The following is a 19,415-nucleotide window of genomic DNA, read 5'->3' as shown; positions in this document are numbered from 1 at the left end:
TTGCTATTTTAATCTAAATAGAATGAATTCCATTATTATACCTAAGTAACTCAGAGTTTACATTTCTGTCCTTGGGGTCAAATCATATATGTCTTCTCTAAAAGCTAACTTGCCTTTATAAGTTTTAGGATTTTAAATACTTTGAGAGAAAAAGCTAAAATTCTGTTTTTTCAACTAGAAATTTATAAACCATCGTAAGTATTAGGAATTAGGCTGAAAAAATAAGTTGTAATTAGACATTTTATTTTCTGGCTTTTTCACTGTACGTGTAATTTAGTACTTTGTAGAAATATAGTAAAACATGCTATAGGTTTTTAGGATGTAAGGCTCTAGGCTTAAGGAGGAAGTACTAAGTGGAAAACAAGACATTTGCAATTTAATGATTACTTTATATAGAAATTCTGGAGTCTGCTGAATAGAAACTATAGAAACCTATTTAAAGTATCATATTTCATCAAATCTAGGACAGCATTGATGGTAAGATGTGCCATTATGTTATATACCACTAAGAAGGAAAAAAACATTCAGGTTGGGGAGTCATAGGAGACCTCTCTTACAAAGCTGGTACACCAGAGGTCTGTACCGTTAGTCTAGGGATAAATGAGAAATTAACCTGGCCATATAGAAAAAGGACAACAAAGAAACTGCGAATGTCACTCTTGGCCCTGGGTAGAGAGGAGACAAAAACCTCCCCTGAGAATTTGAACCACAAGCCTCAAGTGTAAGATCTGAAGTCATATTACCAGTGTGATCCACAAAAGCCTGCAACAGAGGCTCTAATTCAGACTGATCTCAGGTTGGTGGTGCTCCCAGATGATGGCAGAAGCAGATGCACATCTTCCCTGGAAAAATTCGACTTTAATCCAGACCAATAACAATGGCTAGATACCTTTGACTATGGAAGATGTATCCCAGTTTCAGAAATTTAATACATGAAAAAGTGTGCTTTTGAGAAGTGATAAAATATAATTCCATCAGGACCAGCTTTTCAGTGTTGTCAAATATCTATATTTTATATTTGTAGTGAAGATCTTGAGACTGCAAGATTTTAAAGAGCTTTCTGAATTAAATTATTTTCAATATAGTTTTAGATAAAGTATCTTATAGATGGAGTATTTAAAAATTGGTGATTCATATGGAGTATATATTGTGATTTTGTTAAGGGAAATATTTGATTAACCAAAATAACCTTTTCTGGTGTGAAAAGTGCCTTTTTATGGAAGAAAGGTGATAGGCATGCTCTCAAGGTTTTTTGTTATTAATTATACCTAAAGAACCATCTTCTTCTGCCTTTTCTCTTGTTTTGCCAGCGGCATTCATTTATGAATTTCTCTTGGTCTCTCCTAGTTATATATGAAGGACATTTAATGTTCTTCTCTGCTAAGTTATGGAATGATGATACTGACATTAGTTTCCTATTAATAGAATTGCTTCTCTAGTGTTTGAATTGTTTGACCTCTAAATTACTTGTGAGTTTTAAATATGCTGTCCATTTGTCTTAAAGAAAGTAAGACATCTAAAGAATATTTTATAACTCATGTTAACAAAATTCTGTTTTCTACTATAACTACTCCTTATGATTTTTGAGTTGTTACTGCTTGTGACTGAGAGCAGAGAAATGTGAAGTCATCCAGAGGAATGAAATGATTCCCAGGCTTTCATTGGGACTCTCCACCATTACCACTAATAGTTCCTGACATATCTCTCTTTACTTAAGAGCCTTTTTTTTTTTTTTTAACAGAAGAAAACAGAAATGGCCTGGCCTTTTTAGTTTGTTCGTTGATTTGAATCAAACAAATTACTTTTGGCCAGATGATTTATTTGTTGCTTTTGCCACTAGTTAAAAAAAAAGTAAATCTAACAAAAAGGATCTTAGCCTCTAAAATTTACTGCATTTTGATCCTGTCACATCTATTGCTTCTTGAAAACTATGTCATCTTTCTTCTCTAACCTCTTAGAACACAGTAATTCCTCCTTCTGGCTAAGGCGCCTTGTAAGTGGAGCAATTGCATATTGTCTAAGCCCTGGATTTAGCTCTGTCAACTCCAAAGGGCATGCTGACAATTTTCTTTTTTAATCTTAGACATTTTATTTTATTATAAAACACATAAATCTGTATACATTCACAAGTCTTTAGATGTGAGGTTAAGGCTTTTCGTTGAGAAGTCTACAGATTAAAATTCAGTTTTGTCTTTATTGTATAAGCTACACCCATCATGCATCTTTTTTTTTCAATGATTTTTTTAAGTATATTCAGTTTAGAAAACTTAACCAAAAAGTACCAGCACTCAAATCCTACTGGTGTGCTTTTATTTATATAGTTTTGTGTTTTAGTGAGGGCTTACTATTTTGTAGAAAGAGTTCCTACTGTAAGGATAATATTATTTTAAATTAGTCTTCTGTTGTATTCCAACACTAGGCTTGGTATTTCCTGATTAATTTTACGGCCATTATTAGACCCCTTTTTATTTAATATATATAATCTTTTCAAAATCCAAACTTATTTTGGGTGTGTGTTTCTTTTATTGCTTTTGTAGAACCTACTGGGTTGGTGACATTTACAAGACAGAGTCTTGAAGATTTTCCAGAGTGGGAAAGGTAATAATAATAAAAATAATCCTGGATTTTAGAATTAGAAAGACTGGTTTACCATGAGAGGATTCTATTTTACAGCCCCTCGAAAGATGGTTTCCCAACCTCTTAATTTCCCTAGTGCTGGGGAGTTTCTTCTTATAAATGATCCATTGATAGCTCCCATTGTTAGAAGGTCATGCCTTTTGAATCAAAGTCTGCAACTCTTTGACTTCTACTCCTTTGCCTTAGTCCTTTGCCTGAAACAAAGTCCTATTTAGAATTAAGGAGTTTTGTGTGTGAAGACAGTAATATTAAAACAGAACACCAGTATTTAATGTTCCTCCTTACCCTCCTTTTTTTTTGTTACTGTTTGTATTTAATGGCTCTTCTTTCTGGAGGACAAGATGGGGAAAAGTTTTTTTATTAAACTAATAAGTAAATTAATTTACTAAAATGTAAAGTAATTACCTAGCATTTATCTGAGTGACAAGAATTTTGAAATTTGGCTGTCTGTGTGTACTATTGGCAGATTTTATGGAAGTTGTTAATTTACTGGGTTTTTTTCTTATTATTTGTCTGCAAATACTGAGAGGGATATTAACCAATTTGAGTTCATTCAGATTTGTGAGTTCCTTAGTGCCCTGAAATAGTTAACACATTTCCTAGTCTAGAGCACTTAAAGAAGAATGGATCAACTTTTTCATTGCACCTGAGGACATGATCAGACATACTAAGTGCATATTTTAGGTATACATTCATGTTAACCAGTGCCTCTCGTTTTCACCTTCTAATAATTTTTATCATAGTTTATAGTTGTTTTGTTTGGAATTAGTGATGAAAGGGACTCACTGCTAAGGGAGTTCACTTGAGAAAGCATATCTGCTTAGGTGGCTTTCCCATGGTGTTTTCATCCATCAAAGATATTTATTTGTGAGGTGAAAGAAAAAACAAACTTATTTTAGGAGACTGACTGCATGACTGAGATGATTATTAATAGAGGGAAGTGGATAAAAGACTAAACAACCTGAAGAAAAAAAAACAAAAACAAAATTGAGCCAGAAAGGAAGAGAACATGTACAGCGTTTTGGAGGCCTGTCATATTAGAGATGAAAGGGACCCCAGGAAGTCATCTGGTCCAGCTGCCTACTAAAAATATCAATCAACTCTGTAATACCTGTGACAGATGGAGACTAGACAGCTTCAGATGGGAAATTCACTATTTTACATCAGTCTGCCCCATTGTCGGCCACTTGTGTTATTATCTAATATTTCTGTTCACTAGAAGTCTGTCTTCCAAATAATTCTCCCCCCACCCCATTCCTTGTTCTTCCTTCTGGAGCTAATTTTCTTTAACATTCGACCCTCCATGTATCTTAATGCTTTCTTCACCCATTCCCTCCTCTTAACAGTGCACACAAGTACATACTAAACTTACTCATTTCTCCTATTTCACATATAATATGGATTCTAAACCCTTTATCTCTGCTTTTGACATACGCTAGGCCATTGGTGCCTCTTAAAATATGGTGCCTAGAACTGAAACTAACAATCTGCTATGTTATCTGCCCAAACCAGAGTACAGAGGATTACTTTTCTTAGCTCTTCTTTTCGTCTCTAATAGGAATACAGATGTTTTGTTCTTGTCACTTTGGTGTAGATTTCATAGTCATTCAGAGGGCTTGTTTTTAATTCAGCTCAGGATCTCTACTCTGCATCTAACAGTCATTGGGCACTAACATGAAAGGACACCCATTTATACATTACCAACTGAGAGAGAAGGGATAGGTCAAAATGCAGAGACTGTGAGGCTGCTGTGTCAGTGAGATAATTTTGTGTGTGTGTGTGTGTGTGAGGAAGATTAGCCCTGAGCTAACATCCGTCGCCAATCCTCCTCTTTTTGCTGAGGAAGATTGGCCCTGGGCTAACATCCGTGCCCATCTTCCTCTACTTTATATGGGATGCTGCCAGCATGGCTTGACAAGCAGTGCGTATGTCCACGCCCAGGATCCGAACCTGCGAACCAGGGCCGCTGAAGTGGAGCACACGTACTTAACCACTACGCCACTGGGCTGGCCCCTGAGATAATTTTCCTCCTAAGTAAGATCAAGATATTCTCCTTAACTTTGATAGGCAGAATTTAACTTTATCAAGTTTTTCTAACTTTTAAAAATTTTATTGATCTCTTTTTTGTTTTAGCTACTTCATAAGTGAGTTGGAAAATGTAATTAAAATCAATCTCCCAGACTCCACAGAACCAGAAACATGCATTCATTAGAGAGTGAGGATGAAGAAGAGATGAGGATTGTTAGTGTTTCCATGAGTAAAAGGGTACATGGGTGCCAGGGAGTGAGAGGTTTTTCTGATTTCCAAGTTTCCGGCATGTTGTAATTAACCTTGTGATTGTCAGTATATACCTTAGCCAGACTTAGTTAATCACAGACAGCCAGAATAGTCTATGGCTTTGATTCCTGAGGCAATGGTACGGAGGATTTGCTGGGGCCAGAAGGAGAGACCTATCAGGATGTTGGAGGATGCTTTAAAAAAAAGTTTCTAGTTGGGCCGGCCCCGTGACTTAGCGGTTAAGTGCGCGCGCTCTGCTGCTGGCGGCCCGGCTTCGGATCCCGGGCGCGCACCGAAGCACCACTTCTCCGGCCATGCTGAGGCCGCGTCCCACATACAGCAACTAGAAGGATGTGCAGCTATGACATACAACTATGTACTGGGGCTTTGGGGGGAAATAAAATAAATAAATAAAATCTTTAAAAAAAAAAGTTTCTAGCAATTTCATGATTTTATTGAGAACTGTACTGTAAATTGACAACTTCAGTCATGGAGAGTAGTTGACAGCCTATGAGATTTCTGTTTTGAAGCCCTGACTGATAAACCAGAGATAGCTGGATCTCGCTTCTTTATCGTAGTAGCATCCTCACAGGTGGTCTCCCTTGGAACAAAATGGCTAGTAAAGTAGGACTCCCCCCAAAAAAGGAAGTTAAAAAAAAATCAAACTTATGGTACTACTTTCTACAAGAGTTGGAAAGTAATTTTTTTAAAAGTATAGCATACTGATTAAGAGCTTGGTCTATTGACTTAGGCTACCTGGGTTCAAATCTTTGTTGCTTCGTTTACTAGCCTTGAGCAGGTTACTTAAACGCTTTCTGTGCTTTGTTTTCCCATCTGTAAAAGGAGATAGTAATAGGGTTGTTGTGAGGATTAAATGAGTTAATACAAATGAAGCTCTTAGAACAAAACTTGTAATGAATTATCTTCTGAGTTTAAGGCTATCAGTCTGGTAGACTGGAGCCTTGCCAGAAATGTATCTGGGCTCATTGAAACCAGGAAGAAAGCAAATCCCAGTAAGTAAGTAGCATTTCCCCACCTAAATGTTTTTTAAAAAATATAGTTGTTTAAAAATATATATATAAATCCCCCCCCAAATTAATGCCACCCTTATATAAGTTAGGGATTTGAATCTCATCTATTATGTTCTATTATAATTCGCAATTTTTATTCCATCAGTAATCGGGAAAAATCTACTAAGGAAAAATATCATCATCAAATAAAATGAAATTGGTTTTTTAATATAATATAAGCCAGGTAAACACTGTAGGGGAGGAAAAACTTTTTTCTCGACCCTCATAGGGTCCCTTGCTGGGTCTGAAAATTAAACTGCCAAAGATAGATTAACGGGAGAAAAGCATACAAATTTATTTTATGTAAGTTTTACATGACACGGAAGCCTTCATAAGGAAATGAAGAACCAAAGAAACAGACCTATGTATGTTTTTGCTAGGTTTGATGAAGGGTGGACAGTCATGGAGGAATATGGTGGGTTAAGGAGTAGGAAGTAATTGTAGTCAACTTGGGGAAATAGCAAGGACTGTTTGCTGCGATTCTTCTTGGTGTCCCTTTGTCTTTGGAGACAGAGGGAGAGCACCTCTCACATGATGGTTTTATGGCCTGTTTCAGGGAAGAAGGGGGAGGTGAAGAGGAGGTAAGAGTGACCTTCCTGCTTCTGCCGTTTTCTCAAACTTCTTCAGCTTAAAATATTCAATATGCCAAGGGACCATATTTTGGGGTAGTGTGTCCTGAACCTCATAAACACCTCAGTGACCGTGGGTTTGAAAAGGAAAGAAAATAATTGTGACTTAACGTGTACTAGGTTCATCTGTCAATTTTAATTAATAAGAAAATACCATAGATCAGAACTTCGGTGGCATGTATTTTCATCAGCATCCTCCCCGTCCCCCTCCACACACATGCACCGTTATCAAACTAGTGAAAATAGAGTCTCTTTGAGAATCATATGTGATTTATTGCCAAATTTTTCTATATTTTTCCTTAGGTTGCCAACTCGAGCATAATAATAAATTTCATAAATCTTAATTTTTTAAATATTTTGAGAAGTTTTTCAACTCTTAAAGAGGAGAAACTGATATTTTTTAGGGGAAAAATAGGCTTCAAAACAGAATGTTCTCCTATTTTAATTTAAATATGTATATATATATTTGAATAAGAAAAAGTTTGGGAGCATCTATACCAAGAATGTTAACAGTAGGCATCTGTTTCTGGCTTTTGAGATTTGGAGTGGTTTCAATTTTTCTTTTATAGTTAATCTGTATTTTCAGATTTTTCTGTAGTGAATTACTTGTCATTAAAAAAATAAATAAGGAAATATCTTTTTCAATTGTAGATGTGAAAAACCCCTGACTCGATTGCATGTCACTTATGAAGGTACCATAGAAGGAAATGGTCAAGGCATGCTACAGGTAGGTGAATCATAGCAGTGTGCATGTCTTTGGGACCTTCTCTTGTCAAGCTTCTGACAGCAAAGGAAATTTGAAAAGCTGTTTATTTATCTCCTAAGCTGATTTAATGCAAAGAAGCATGATAGCAGAATGGAGAAAAACACCAAACAGATCATCTTGACAGCCTTAGTAATATTGTTATTTGCCAGTGTACGTTCTCTGTTTCTTACATGTGCCTCTTTAAAAAGCCTTTGACAGAAAATCCCAAGATCTGGACAACCTCAGGCCTCTTGGTTCAGACACAGATTGTAGATTGACAGTGGGGGAAGTTCCCAGGGTATGGTCTTGACAAGCTGTCACCAGGCAGTTTTGTTCTTTTTCTTTAAAGGCTCTTGCTCTGCCCTAAATGATGACCAGCTTGAGATGTTTTTCTGCCACCAACCTTGTTTAGGTCTAGGAGGCAGACATCTAAGACTGATTGATAAGAAAGTCCTCTCTCCCATATGTAATAGTGTTAGTCCTGTGAGCCAGCTATGCTTGCTGTCTTTTCCATGTTTTAGAGCAGTTAATTTTATCCATCTTTCAATCTTTGTTATTAATCTGTATTACTGCCTCTACTTAAAAAAAATATTTTTGGAAAAAGGAGTTAACAAATAAAGCACCATATGTATCTAGCTTTAAGTTGTTGTAACACCTAACCTGAACACGTGTTTTCCTTTTGCTTTATAGTGATTTTTTTTTTAAATCACTAATCAGAGACAAAATGTTAGTGTTTTGTGTTCTTATCCTAATTATAAGAACATTGTAATCTCAGTTTTCTTTGAAAGAAGCTTGTACATCATTTCATTTATACTGGAAATAGCTGAATTTTTCTTCTTAGATCCTTATTTGATGCTTGTATTTAAGCTAAATAAAGCAGTTGCCTGGGAATGGACTGATTTGTTTGAATAACTTAATGTTTATTGTAAAGTGACTAGACTGATTTGCATTTGGATAGTTATTATATATTTATGCTCTAAGTGCCTAATGAAACTGAGATTCTTTTTAGAATGGCCTTTTGTTTAGACATGTTTGTAATTAAAATCTTCAAAGAGGCAAACTATGTTTTGTTTAAATCACCTACTCCTAGTGATTGTTTGATTAAACAAAAATACTCAGAATAACTGAATGAATATTTCTCCTGTACCTAACTTAAAATTTTTTAAAATTTGTACTTAATCAGTACCTTTTCTTCTATTTCAAACTAATTTTGAAATATGGTTAAAATTTGTTTCAAAAGAATATCACTTCTTCCCCACATTTCCATTTTGATGACGTTTTTCCGTACATTAAAGTCTTGATTGACTGAAAGAGTCTTAAATACACATGAAATAAACAAAGGTACTGCTAGTTAGCACCACAGGAATGCTGACCTTTCATTACAATACAATTCAACAAGGAATTATTTAAAAACATTCAAAGTTGAGATTCTCCCCACTTTCCTGGAATATGTTATAGATGAAAAGTGAAACCTCAGTAGATTAAAAGAATACCATAAAGGCGTCTATTAATTGTTCTCCCTACCCATGCCATGTATCCCCAGGACATCAGGGAATATTGTATTGCAATGCTACACAGCTCCTTGTGCAGCATATAAATTACATTATGCTGAATGGCAACAACAACAAAACCTCTCTAAGGAGTGTTATCATTTCTCTCTTTTCATCAAGTTATAATTCAGAAACTGAGTAATCTGAACAAGTAGCTTTAAAGTAAAGTGAATTGGAAAATGACTGGCTAAAAATAAAGAAGGACTCATATGATTGTTTTTATGTACTGGAACAGGTTTCTCACCTATAATAGAGAGCCTTTTATTAAGAACTTTTTTTAAGTAATAGAAACTTGGATTTTCTAAAAGACACCTGCTTTCAGAGGCATATTGAGTTTAGTGTATTTATTTCTGTGCATACTTTCCCAGTAATAAGTGTTGGCCTTTTATTCAAAGAATGAACAATAGCATACACATTGAATGTATTTCATTTATCATTGCAAAGTAGTACATAAGTTGGATAGAGCTTATCTTTTTATTTTAGTTATCTACCTTGTTCCAGTAAAAATAAAGTTTAGCTGGTGTCAAACCTTCTTTCTTTCTCATTTGTATTCACAGCACCATATACTTAGCCAGTCTCTCAGTTTTCCGGTGCTATCCGTTTTATCTCTTTGCTGGGTCTCTCTTTCCTTCACTTTCTTTCCCACCGACCTATCTGAGGCTCTAGTGGTGTTTGTCTAAACTCGTCAGCAATTACCTAGCCAGCCTCTCTGCTTTTAATTTTACACTTTTCCAATTCATTCTTTAAACACTAGCCTAGCCTGAATTATCTTCCTAAAACACAGGTCTGGTTGTTACTTTTCTTTTTAGAATCTTTCCCAGAACTATCAGAATTAAGTAAAAATTTCCTAGACCTCAGACCACCCCATCACTCGTATACAGCTCTTTCCTATGTCCTTGTGCAGCCATTCCTTCAACCTGAATGTCAGCAAATCTAGATTGAATGCCACGTCCTCTTGTAATGCTCCCCTATCCTCCTCCCCATGCTCCAATTTTAGTTAATTGTATTATTTGGGAAATATCAAATATATACTTATAAATTCTTTAATAATCAGCTTATCATTCTGCTTATGTGCCTGACTCCCATCTGGATTTTAAATGCTATGAAGTCAGGAACCACATCTTATTCATCTTTGTATCCCATGGTTCCCATAACAACTTTCAGTCAATGTTTGTTCAATTGAGCAGTTTAAGCCATAAGTCACCCAATGCATAAAGACCTCATGTGTAGTAGGTAACTAAATCTAATCAATGGATTGGTTTAACCAAAATTATTTTTCTATGTAAGCTAAAATTACTCTTTTTTTAGCATTGATTTAGTATGCCAGAGTATAAACTCAAATATATATGATTCTCTGTGATAACTCATTTCAAGAACTTGTCCAGTTGTATTTTTCAGTATTTACTAAGTTCTTCTATAGTGAAAAAAGACTACTTTACCTTCTATTAATTTCTGCCTTTTTACATATATTTTTACATAGGAAAAGATTCATATTCTTGTTTTACTCTTTTGTAAAATAGGCTTCAGAGTATCGTTTAATATCATAATTGCTTTATAGAACACAAACAAGTTTTAAGAAATCTTATATTTGACAATAGTCTGAAAGTATATGTGAAATGATAGAAAATATCTATATACGTTGGTCTCTGCCCCTGGTTCTTGGCACCGAGCTCCTAAAATCCTTGTAATTTACTGAATGACTAGGAGCATCTTTTGTTCTAATAGTTGGTCTTTAACACAGATTCCTGACACAGAGCTCCTAATCTCTTGGAATTTCCTGGGTGATAGGATTGTCTTTTGTTCTAATGAGGCCACTCTTGGTGCACTACTGGATACCTTCAAGATGGGTCTGGTCACCAGAAAGACTAAGCCATGATTAGAAGTTTGGAACTTTCTACCCCTCCATCCTCTGAGAAAGGGAGAGGAACTGGAGACTGAATTAATGATTGATCATGCCTATATGATGAAGCTTTCATAAAAATGCCAAAGTACAGGATTCAGAGAGCTTGTGGGTTGGTGAACATGTGGAGGTGCTGGGAGAATGACTTGCCCAGAAAGGGCATGGAAGCTCCCTACCCCTTCCCACATACCTTGCCCTATGTATCTCTTCATTTGGATGTTCATCTGTATCCTTTATCATATTCTTTTTGATAAATCCGTAAACATAAGTAAGTGTTACACTGAGTTCTGTGAGCTATTCTAGCAAATTATTGAACCCCAGGAAGAGGTCATGGGAACCCCAATTTATAGCCAGTCAAGTAGAAGTACAAGTGACAACCTGGGACTTGTGATTGGCATCTGAAGTGGAGCAGTCTTGTGGGACTGAACCCTTAGCCTGTGGGATGTGCTGCTAACTTCAGGTAGATAGTGTCAGAACTGAATTGAGTTATGGGACAGCCAGCTGGTGTCGCAGAATTGCTTGATGTGTGGAAAATCCACACATCTGGTGTCAAAAGTGTTGTGAGTGTGGTGCTAGTGTAAGAGTGAAGGAGAGACACAGGAGTGTGCTTTTCCTATAGTGTATATAAGCCTCTCCTACATTACCTACTAGGTTCTATTTCTTTGTGTGTATGACTGTGTATGTACACAAGTTGTGTATGTGTGTAATCTAGTTCATAAAAGGCAAAATTGGAAACCATTTCTTACATATTGCTCTGTAGAGCCTAGCATAGTGTTGGACACCTCTGAGTGCTTAGTTAGGTTAAGACAAACAAGTAATGCTGGCAAGTTGAGTCTTCTTTCTCTTGAGGATTGTGTAACTCACTTTTATTAATAGGAGCTTGGGGATCCCATCATAGTCCTCCACAGAAAGCTTATGTATGGTTTTAAACTAAATTGGAAATATTAATTTAGTTGAATCTTTGTTGTTAAACTAAGTTTTCTGTCTTTGTTTTCTCTTCTTAGGTATATTTAAAAAAATAGTTTGTAATGTTCATGCAGTTTAGGGTTTCTGATTGAATTTAAAAGAACGAAATTTCCATCCCCATATTCTTCCACAGAAGGAAAAGATTGCCCAAAAAAGGTCAATTACTAAACTTTTCAGTTCTTTAAGGACAAGTGTTTGATTGCTGTATTATACAAGAAAGGTAGAATTATGTTAAAGTCATATGAAATACATAAATGGAAATTGAGTAGTGAATGGTGGGGAAATGACCTTGAAACCTTTCCAGATAAAACCTCCCTTGATTTGTGGCTCTTGGAGCACAAATAAGGTTTATGAACAAGAGTCCATATAATTACATTGAGGCTTTTGCCTAAAAGCTCCATTTTCCAGGTTCCTTCTAAAATTTTGGAATCCAAAGAAATAAGCAGAGGTGTTTACTGCAGTGAGATGGAAAAAGTGCAATCAGCCACAATCTATTCTCCCTGGGAAGGTTACTGATTTGGGGATTAATTTATATGGGAAAGGAAAGGAAGATTAGAGCTTAGAGGGAGTGTACTTCTTTATCATATATGTAGGTATTTTAGATCATCATTTAACATGCCACATTTTCCCAAATAGGTGGATTTTGCAAACCGTTTTGTTGGAGGTGGTGTAACCAGTGCAGGACTTGTGCAAGAAGAAATCCGCTTTTTAATTAACCCTGAGTTGATTGTTTCACGGCTCTTCACTGAGGTGCTGGATCACAATGAATGTCTTATCATCACAGGTTAGTTTTGGGAAGTGTAGACAATGGGGTAGTTTTCCCCATCTTTGAATATCTATCTTGAAGACTAGAGGCCACCCAGATATAGCTTTTCTCTACCATGGGCATTAGTCCCAATATTTTTATTTATTTATTTATACTTGGTTTTTTGAAATTGTTATAGTTTTATTTTTATAATTTTGAATAAGATATTTTATCCCCACCTTTTCTTTCTTGGCCTCTTTATCTGAGGAACAAGGGTAAAAACTATTCAATTACCCTCCAGTTTGAAATTTTATAATATAGTACCCTTAAAAAGAAGATGATAATATGTCTTTGAGCATGTATTCTATTATTATTCTTCCATTATATTTCCAAAGTGATTTGTTGTACTTCGATATGAAGACACTATGTAAATATTAAAAGCACAGTTATAGTGTTTGGAGAGAATCAGTACAACAGTGAGCTTTATAGAAGAGAAATAAATCACTTACCTTATGTTTACCCTAATTTCTATCCTAAAAGAGAAAGTGTGATTATCTTAGTGCTTCTCCTTGATTTAAGTTAATATGGAAGGAGGGAATATAGTCAAATTTATAGGTCTATTTTCAAGGGAAATATAGTCAAATTTATAGGTCTATTTTCAAGATTTAAATTTTTTTCTTTATTTAAATTTCTTTAGATGGGAATATCATGTCACAGTATTTCCTTGTGAATGAGCTACAAAAAGTTAATGATTTACTCATAGATCTTAAGAAACTTTTAATCAGCCACCATAGCTAAGTTAAGCCTTTTATTTGAGTACCTAAAAGAACATTCTCACATGAAAACTATAATTGGCTGTCAGTTACTGATACTTTTTTCTCTCTGCAAAAGAGAATTTCTCATTTCCTCTTTGCATCTATTGCTCCTTTGAGATTAGTGTAGGAGACTGAACATTCAACTGGGTTGGAGAATTTGGTTGATTGTTATTCCCAGAGATTACCAAGGGATAAAAACCATTCCCTATGAGTTATATCAAATGTATGCTCAACTAGTTTACCTCCAAGAGGTACATGACAGAAGTAAGACTCTGAGGTCTAATCTTGAAGCCACACTCTTTGCCTCATATACATTTGTAGGCAACCTTCAGGAGAGTATCTGAATTTTGTTTTTTGTTTTGCTTTCAAGATTCTCTCTTTGTCTTTGTGTTTCAACAGTTTGATTATGATGTGTTTAGCTATGGATCTCTTTGACTTCATTGAGCTTCTTGAATGTTTAGATAAATTTAGTAAATTTTTTTGGCCGTTACTTCTTCAAATATTTTTTCTGTCCCTTTTTCTCCTCTTCTGGGACTCCCCTTATGCATAAGTTGGTACATTTGATGGTGTTCATTGATCTCAGAAGCTCTGTTTGTTCTTCTTCATTTTTTATTCTTTCTGTTCCTCAGACTGGATAATCTCAATTGACCTATCTTCAAGTTCACTAATTCCTTCTCCTGCCTGCTCTAATCTGCTTTTGAATCCTTCCAATGAAATTTTTATTTCAGTTATTGTACTTTTCAACTCCAGAATTTCTATTTGGTTCTTTTTTAAAATAATTTCTATCTCTTTATTGAGATTCTCTGTGAGGCATTATTCACATACTTTCATTTAGTTCTTTAGGCATAATTTTCTTTAGTTCTTTGAACATATTTAAAATAGCCGGGTCAAAGTCTTTGTTTAGTGAGTCCAACATCTGGGCTCCTCAGGGACAGTACTATTGACTACTTTTTTCCCCCTGAGTTTGGGCCCTATTTTCTTGTTTCTTTGCATGTTTCAATTTTTTGTTGAAAACTGGACATTTTAAATAATGTGGCAACTCTTGAAATTAGATTTTTCCTTCCCCTAGAGTTTGTTTTTGTTGCTATTTGTTGTTGTTTGTTTAGTGACTTTCCTAAACTGATTCTTTAAAGTCTGTGCTGTTTTTCATGTGTGGCCACTAAAGTCTCTGCTTGGTTGGATTAGTGGTCAGCTCATGATTGGGCAGAGATTTCCTTAAATGTCTAGAACAATAAGTCTCTTAGTCTTTGCCAAAGGGCTCTATGTGCATATTGGGGCTCACCTTCAGTACTCCACCAGGCAATTGGCACTTCCTTCCTGCTTGCACAGAGCCTCAAGGTCAGACAGAGTGGGGAGCTTAGGACCTTCTCAGGTCTTTCTTGAGCATGTGTATAGCCATGGGCATGCAATGTAGCCTTCTAGATTCCTGGGGATACTTAGAACTTTCAAAGCCCCTTACAGGAATCTCATTTTTCAGCTTTTCCTTTGAAACTTTTTGGTTAGCCTGTTGTTTGCCCCAACTGTTATCTACCGCCTCAGGCAGCCACACTGGTAAACAATTGCCTATAATTGTTTTCAACAAACACCCCTGGGGATTAGGCTTTTCACACTGGGCAAGCTCCAAGTCAGGTCAAATAAAGACAGCCTTGCAAGTGAGGTCTTCCAAGGAACCACTAGACAGGTCAAATGATAATAATTCTCTGAGAATAGGGCTTTAAAGGAGCTTCAGCCCTCTTCTGCCCGCTCTGGTGGCTATTAACTGCTGGTTTTCACTGTTATGCAGGCTGTTGATTTTTAAGGCTACTTATGGAGCTTGGGAGAGCAGAATAGGAATAGGGCAACTTAAAATGTCACAAAATTCCCTGTTTTTACCAAAATTCAGTCAATTTTCTTATAATAAACACTCCTTGGACTGCTGCAAGCTTGTGGTTAATTCCCACAGTTCAGAAAAAGTTGATTCTCACAATTTTCATGAGTGTTCTCATTGCTTTTTTGGAGAAGAGAATTTTCAGAAGTTTTTACTCCATCATTTTTGCTGATGTGTCCTTATCTTTTATAAGTACTTGCTGGTAAAAGGGCTTTCAACAAGTTATTTCACATCATTTAGATACCCTGTGTTATTTCTTATAATATCCATGTGATTCTGCTGTTTTGATGAGGTAAAGCAAAAAATAAAAATTGTTAATTGTCTGAGTTTATGTAGGAAATTAAGAATGGAACCTCAGCAAAGGAATTTCTTCTTGGGTAGCGCCTCAGCTATTGAAGTTAATAACCTGAAGTATTTCATCCAGAATTCTGAGGTTGTGATACAAATTCTACTAAAATGGAAAGATAAAACCCTTTTATTCTCAGTGTTGTCTTAACTCACATATTGGTCATCTATCTGCATTTGGTGTTTATTATGTTTGCAGATAGGAAGGATGCAGTTGGAAGATATTAGGGGAGAAGAGAATGTAAGGAATTACAGAACAAAAAATTAAACTGTCATTAATCTGTTGTTGGGCAAAAAAATACTTTGAATATTGGTCACATACTGTTTTAATGAGCTCTGAAGGTCTGGATTTTGACTATCTCCAGCATTTGGGTGTATCAAATAATACTTTAAAAGATTTTAAATTTTTAGCATTTAAGCTAGATTTGAACCAAAGACTCAGAACAAAATTTCCCAACAATTTTTAAGATGAATTTACATCCTTGAAATAAAAAAGTTGGTAGAATGCTTGGCATTTAAACTCAAAACTAATTTGTTTCATTTGCTTCATTTCTCTTATACTAGGAAAGCAGTAAGTCTTGTCATTTACCATTAATGTTGCTATAAGTAAAGGATATAATTTCCCTGAGAATAGTAAAAGGAAAACATTAGAATGTTTTTTTCTTTTTTTAGTTTGTCCCTAATCTAAAAAAAGATCATCACTCTGGAGTTATGTCTGGTCTCTAACTTACCTGCAGCCATTGTAAAATGAATGGAAAATTGCAGATCCATGACTCACCTTCACATCTATAATTACCTCAAGCTAAGGACATCCGGGGTGACTTTTAACTCCGCATTTTTTCCCCACGTCCACTTAACTCTATTATAGTGCCTTCTAATTAATATCTGTGATGTGATGTTCCCTTAATGGAAATGGCCATTTCATCATCTATTTGATGTTGGATTTCTGCCATCTCCCTTCTTAGGAGACTCTTAACCATGCACTGCAGTCTATCTGCCTGATCAATTCCATTCCTTCAATGATTCATCCAGGCTCAGTGAGCTAATGGCTGTGACTGTGCTGCCTGAATCTGTAGAAGAGTTTGAGAAATTGGAAATAAATTAAATTTATCATCATTGTGGGGCATCTGGTCGGTATCAGACTTTTAAATGAAGATGATACAAGTCATGCAAACAGGCAAAATACTTTTATCCAGACAGTGTTATCCCTCTATTTGCTGTGATCCTCCCTACAGCAGCCATGAGTTAAAACCTTTCAGTAAGTATAGATAGAGGGAAAGAATTAAAACTCCAGTCTTCCCTTTTTTTTCTTTATTTTCCTCTCTTGTATTTGTTCCTCTACAATGTCTCTCAAAGAGCTTCAGTACCAAAGAGTGTTACTGTGGTTCTGGAAGATTGTTCTGTTATTTCTGTGTAGTGAGCACAAAAAGCAGATGCTTAGATATGAAATTTACTGAACAGAAGGTTAGTACATTTAACATGAAACCTGCCCTCTGGTGAATCCAATCGTCTCAGACATCACAGTTCCTTACATCTTTTTTGAGTGTCAGCAGAACTGATAGAAAGGACAAAAGTGGACACCAATTCCTTCTAGTACTGGTGCTTTTTATAGAGTAACAACACTAGAGGTGCTCATCTCCTCAAAAACAGCCCATTGCTAGCTAAATGATACCAGCTCATTGGGAAAGATCCGAATTCAGTTGGCGTTTGGCTTTTCTTAATTATTACTAATCATAGGAGTGAAAGGCAAGAGTGTTCTGATGCCTAATCACCACTGTATGAGCGATAGTTATGAAAGCAGGGTAGATGGCTTTCATATAAACCTTCTTTCCAAGAGTATAACCCATTGGTAAGGAGAATTTTTTTAATTTCCAAATATTTTTTCCTATGTTCATCACAAACTTTCATTACTAGTAAGAGAAAATAAGAATATTTCTTACAACTAAATCTAAAAACTCATAAAGCTGTCATGAACTCTTGAAAAGAATGTAATGGGTTCCTTCTAGTTTTTTGCCTAAGTGAAGATTTGTCTCTGAGCATGAAGTCTTATAGGCTGTCCCTAGAGATAGCTGTCACAAAGGTCATTCAATCTTCTGTCTCTTGTCTGCTGTTTTCACTGTTTACCTTTGCATTTTCATCAGAGTTTATCAATAAATTTGAATTTAAAACAAGGGCATCCGTTTTTCAGAATAGACAGTCAACATAATTTTGAAAGATGTCTACTTAGAAAACCCAGGATTTAATTTGTTTAGAGCAAAAGCATCTGTATGTACATTTTTGATTTCCCACACCTAAAGGAAATAAATCTAACCTTGTTTCTCTTAGGAAAGAAGACTGAAACTATCCTAACTTGAAATAGAAATATGGTAATTGATATTTTATATTTTTTAACCACTTTCTTTTCAAAAGACAGGTGTTTGTTTTCATAGTTAAGAGATGAGAATAGGCAGGGGTTTTTTTGTTTTTTGGTTTTTTTTTAATAAACAGGAAAAATGAAGCTTGTCCATTGCAGGGCAGAAAATAGAAAAAGAACAAGACTGGTTCTGGCTCTCTTTATTCCCAGTCAGGTCGGTAGACCGGGTTGCTTTTAAACCCCACATAAATGGAATCATATATCTGTGGTTCCTCTATCCCCTTACAAAGTTAAGTCTAATGACACCAATGCTAACCGCTTTATGATGTTGAAGGATTTTCAACTCATCTTATTTGGTTTTCCAAGCAGCTCTATGGGGTAAACAGGATAAAAATTATTGACAAGCCTAATTTTCAGATGTTGAAATAAAGTCCCATGAGATTTGGTTACTTAAGGATTCACTTTGGGTTCCTCATGTCTCCTAATCTCTGTAGTGTTGTTTTTACATGCCATGCTGTCTATGTAAATGTGAATTTTTTATATTTAATAAAAATTACATAGTACCTTCAGATTAAGTATTTCTGGACTCATTATTTTAACCTCAGTTAATACAATGTTCTTCCTGTTTTGCTTGGTAATTATTATATTCATGTGGCAAGTACTCAACTGCTTCTATATTCTTGCATTACAAGATGCTAATGTAGACACAAATGTTAATAATTTATAATCCCTGCCCTCAAGAAGCTGACAGTCTGGTGAGGGAGTCAGATTATACTTTTTTAAACAGATTTTTTATTTTTTTGTGTGTGAGGAAGATCAGCCCTGAGCTAACATCTGCCAGTCTTCCTCTTTGCTGAGGAAGACTGGCCCTGAGCTAACATCCATGCCCATCTTCCTCCACTTTATGTGGGACACTGCCACAGCATGGCCTCACAAGCAGTGCGTCAGTGCGCGCCCCGGATCCGAACCTGGGCTGCCAGCAGCAGAGCGCGCGCACTTAACCACTAAGCCACGGGGCCGGCCCCTAAACAGCTTTATTAAGGTATAATTGACATACAATAAACTGTATATATTTAAAGTATACCTTTAGGTAAGTTTTGACATATGGCTACACACATGAAACCGCCTTTTGCCCATGTTTTAACTGAGGTGTTTGTTTTTTTATTGTTGAATTTTGAAAGTGCTTTATATATTTTGGATGAAGTCTTTTATCAGATATATTGGTGTGTCTTCATTATCTTAACAGTGACTTTTGAAGAACAGAAGTTTCTAATTTTGACGTCTAGTTTATTAATTTGTTCTTTTTGTTTTTGTTCTTTCTGTTTTGATTACCATAGATTTATAATACTTCTTGAAATCAGGTAGTGTGAGCCCTCCAACTTTGTTCTTCAGAGTTAGTTGTTTTGGTGAATTTTAGAATTAGTTTGTCAATATCTACAAAAAAAGCTCTCTTGAATTTTAATTAAAATTGCTTTGCATCTGTACATCAATTTCAGGAGAATTCACATCTTAACAA

The 19,415-nt window shown here is 35.6% G+C and overlaps 1 protein-coding gene across 2 annotated transcripts in view; it reads left to right on the top strand.

The window, feature by feature from the left end:
- PARG (poly(ADP-ribose) glycohydrolase) overlaps positions 1–19,415 on the top strand; it is a 124,629-nt gene that overhangs the window by 74,287 nt on the left and 30,927 nt on the right. For both annotated transcript variants that reach the window (XM_058542866.1, XM_058542868.1), the window contains exons 11-13: positions 2,538–2,598; positions 7,265–7,340; positions 12,411–12,558. In XM_058542866.1, coding sequence (XP_058398849.1) covers positions 2,538–2,598; positions 7,265–7,340; positions 12,411–12,558 — 285 coding nt within the window. The remainder of the gene's footprint in view (positions 1–2,537; positions 2,599–7,264; positions 7,341–12,410; positions 12,559–19,415) is intronic.

The sequence above is a fragment of the Diceros bicornis genome, chromosome 6 (genome assembly GCF_020826845.1).
Source record: "Diceros bicornis minor isolate mBicDic1 chromosome 6, mDicBic1.mat.cur, whole genome shotgun sequence".
Taxonomy (NCBI): Eukaryota; Metazoa; Chordata; class Mammalia; order Perissodactyla; family Rhinocerotidae; genus Diceros; species Diceros bicornis.
The sequence above is the reverse complement of the archived record's forward strand: the minus strand, read 5'-3'. Positions and strand labels throughout refer to the sequence as shown.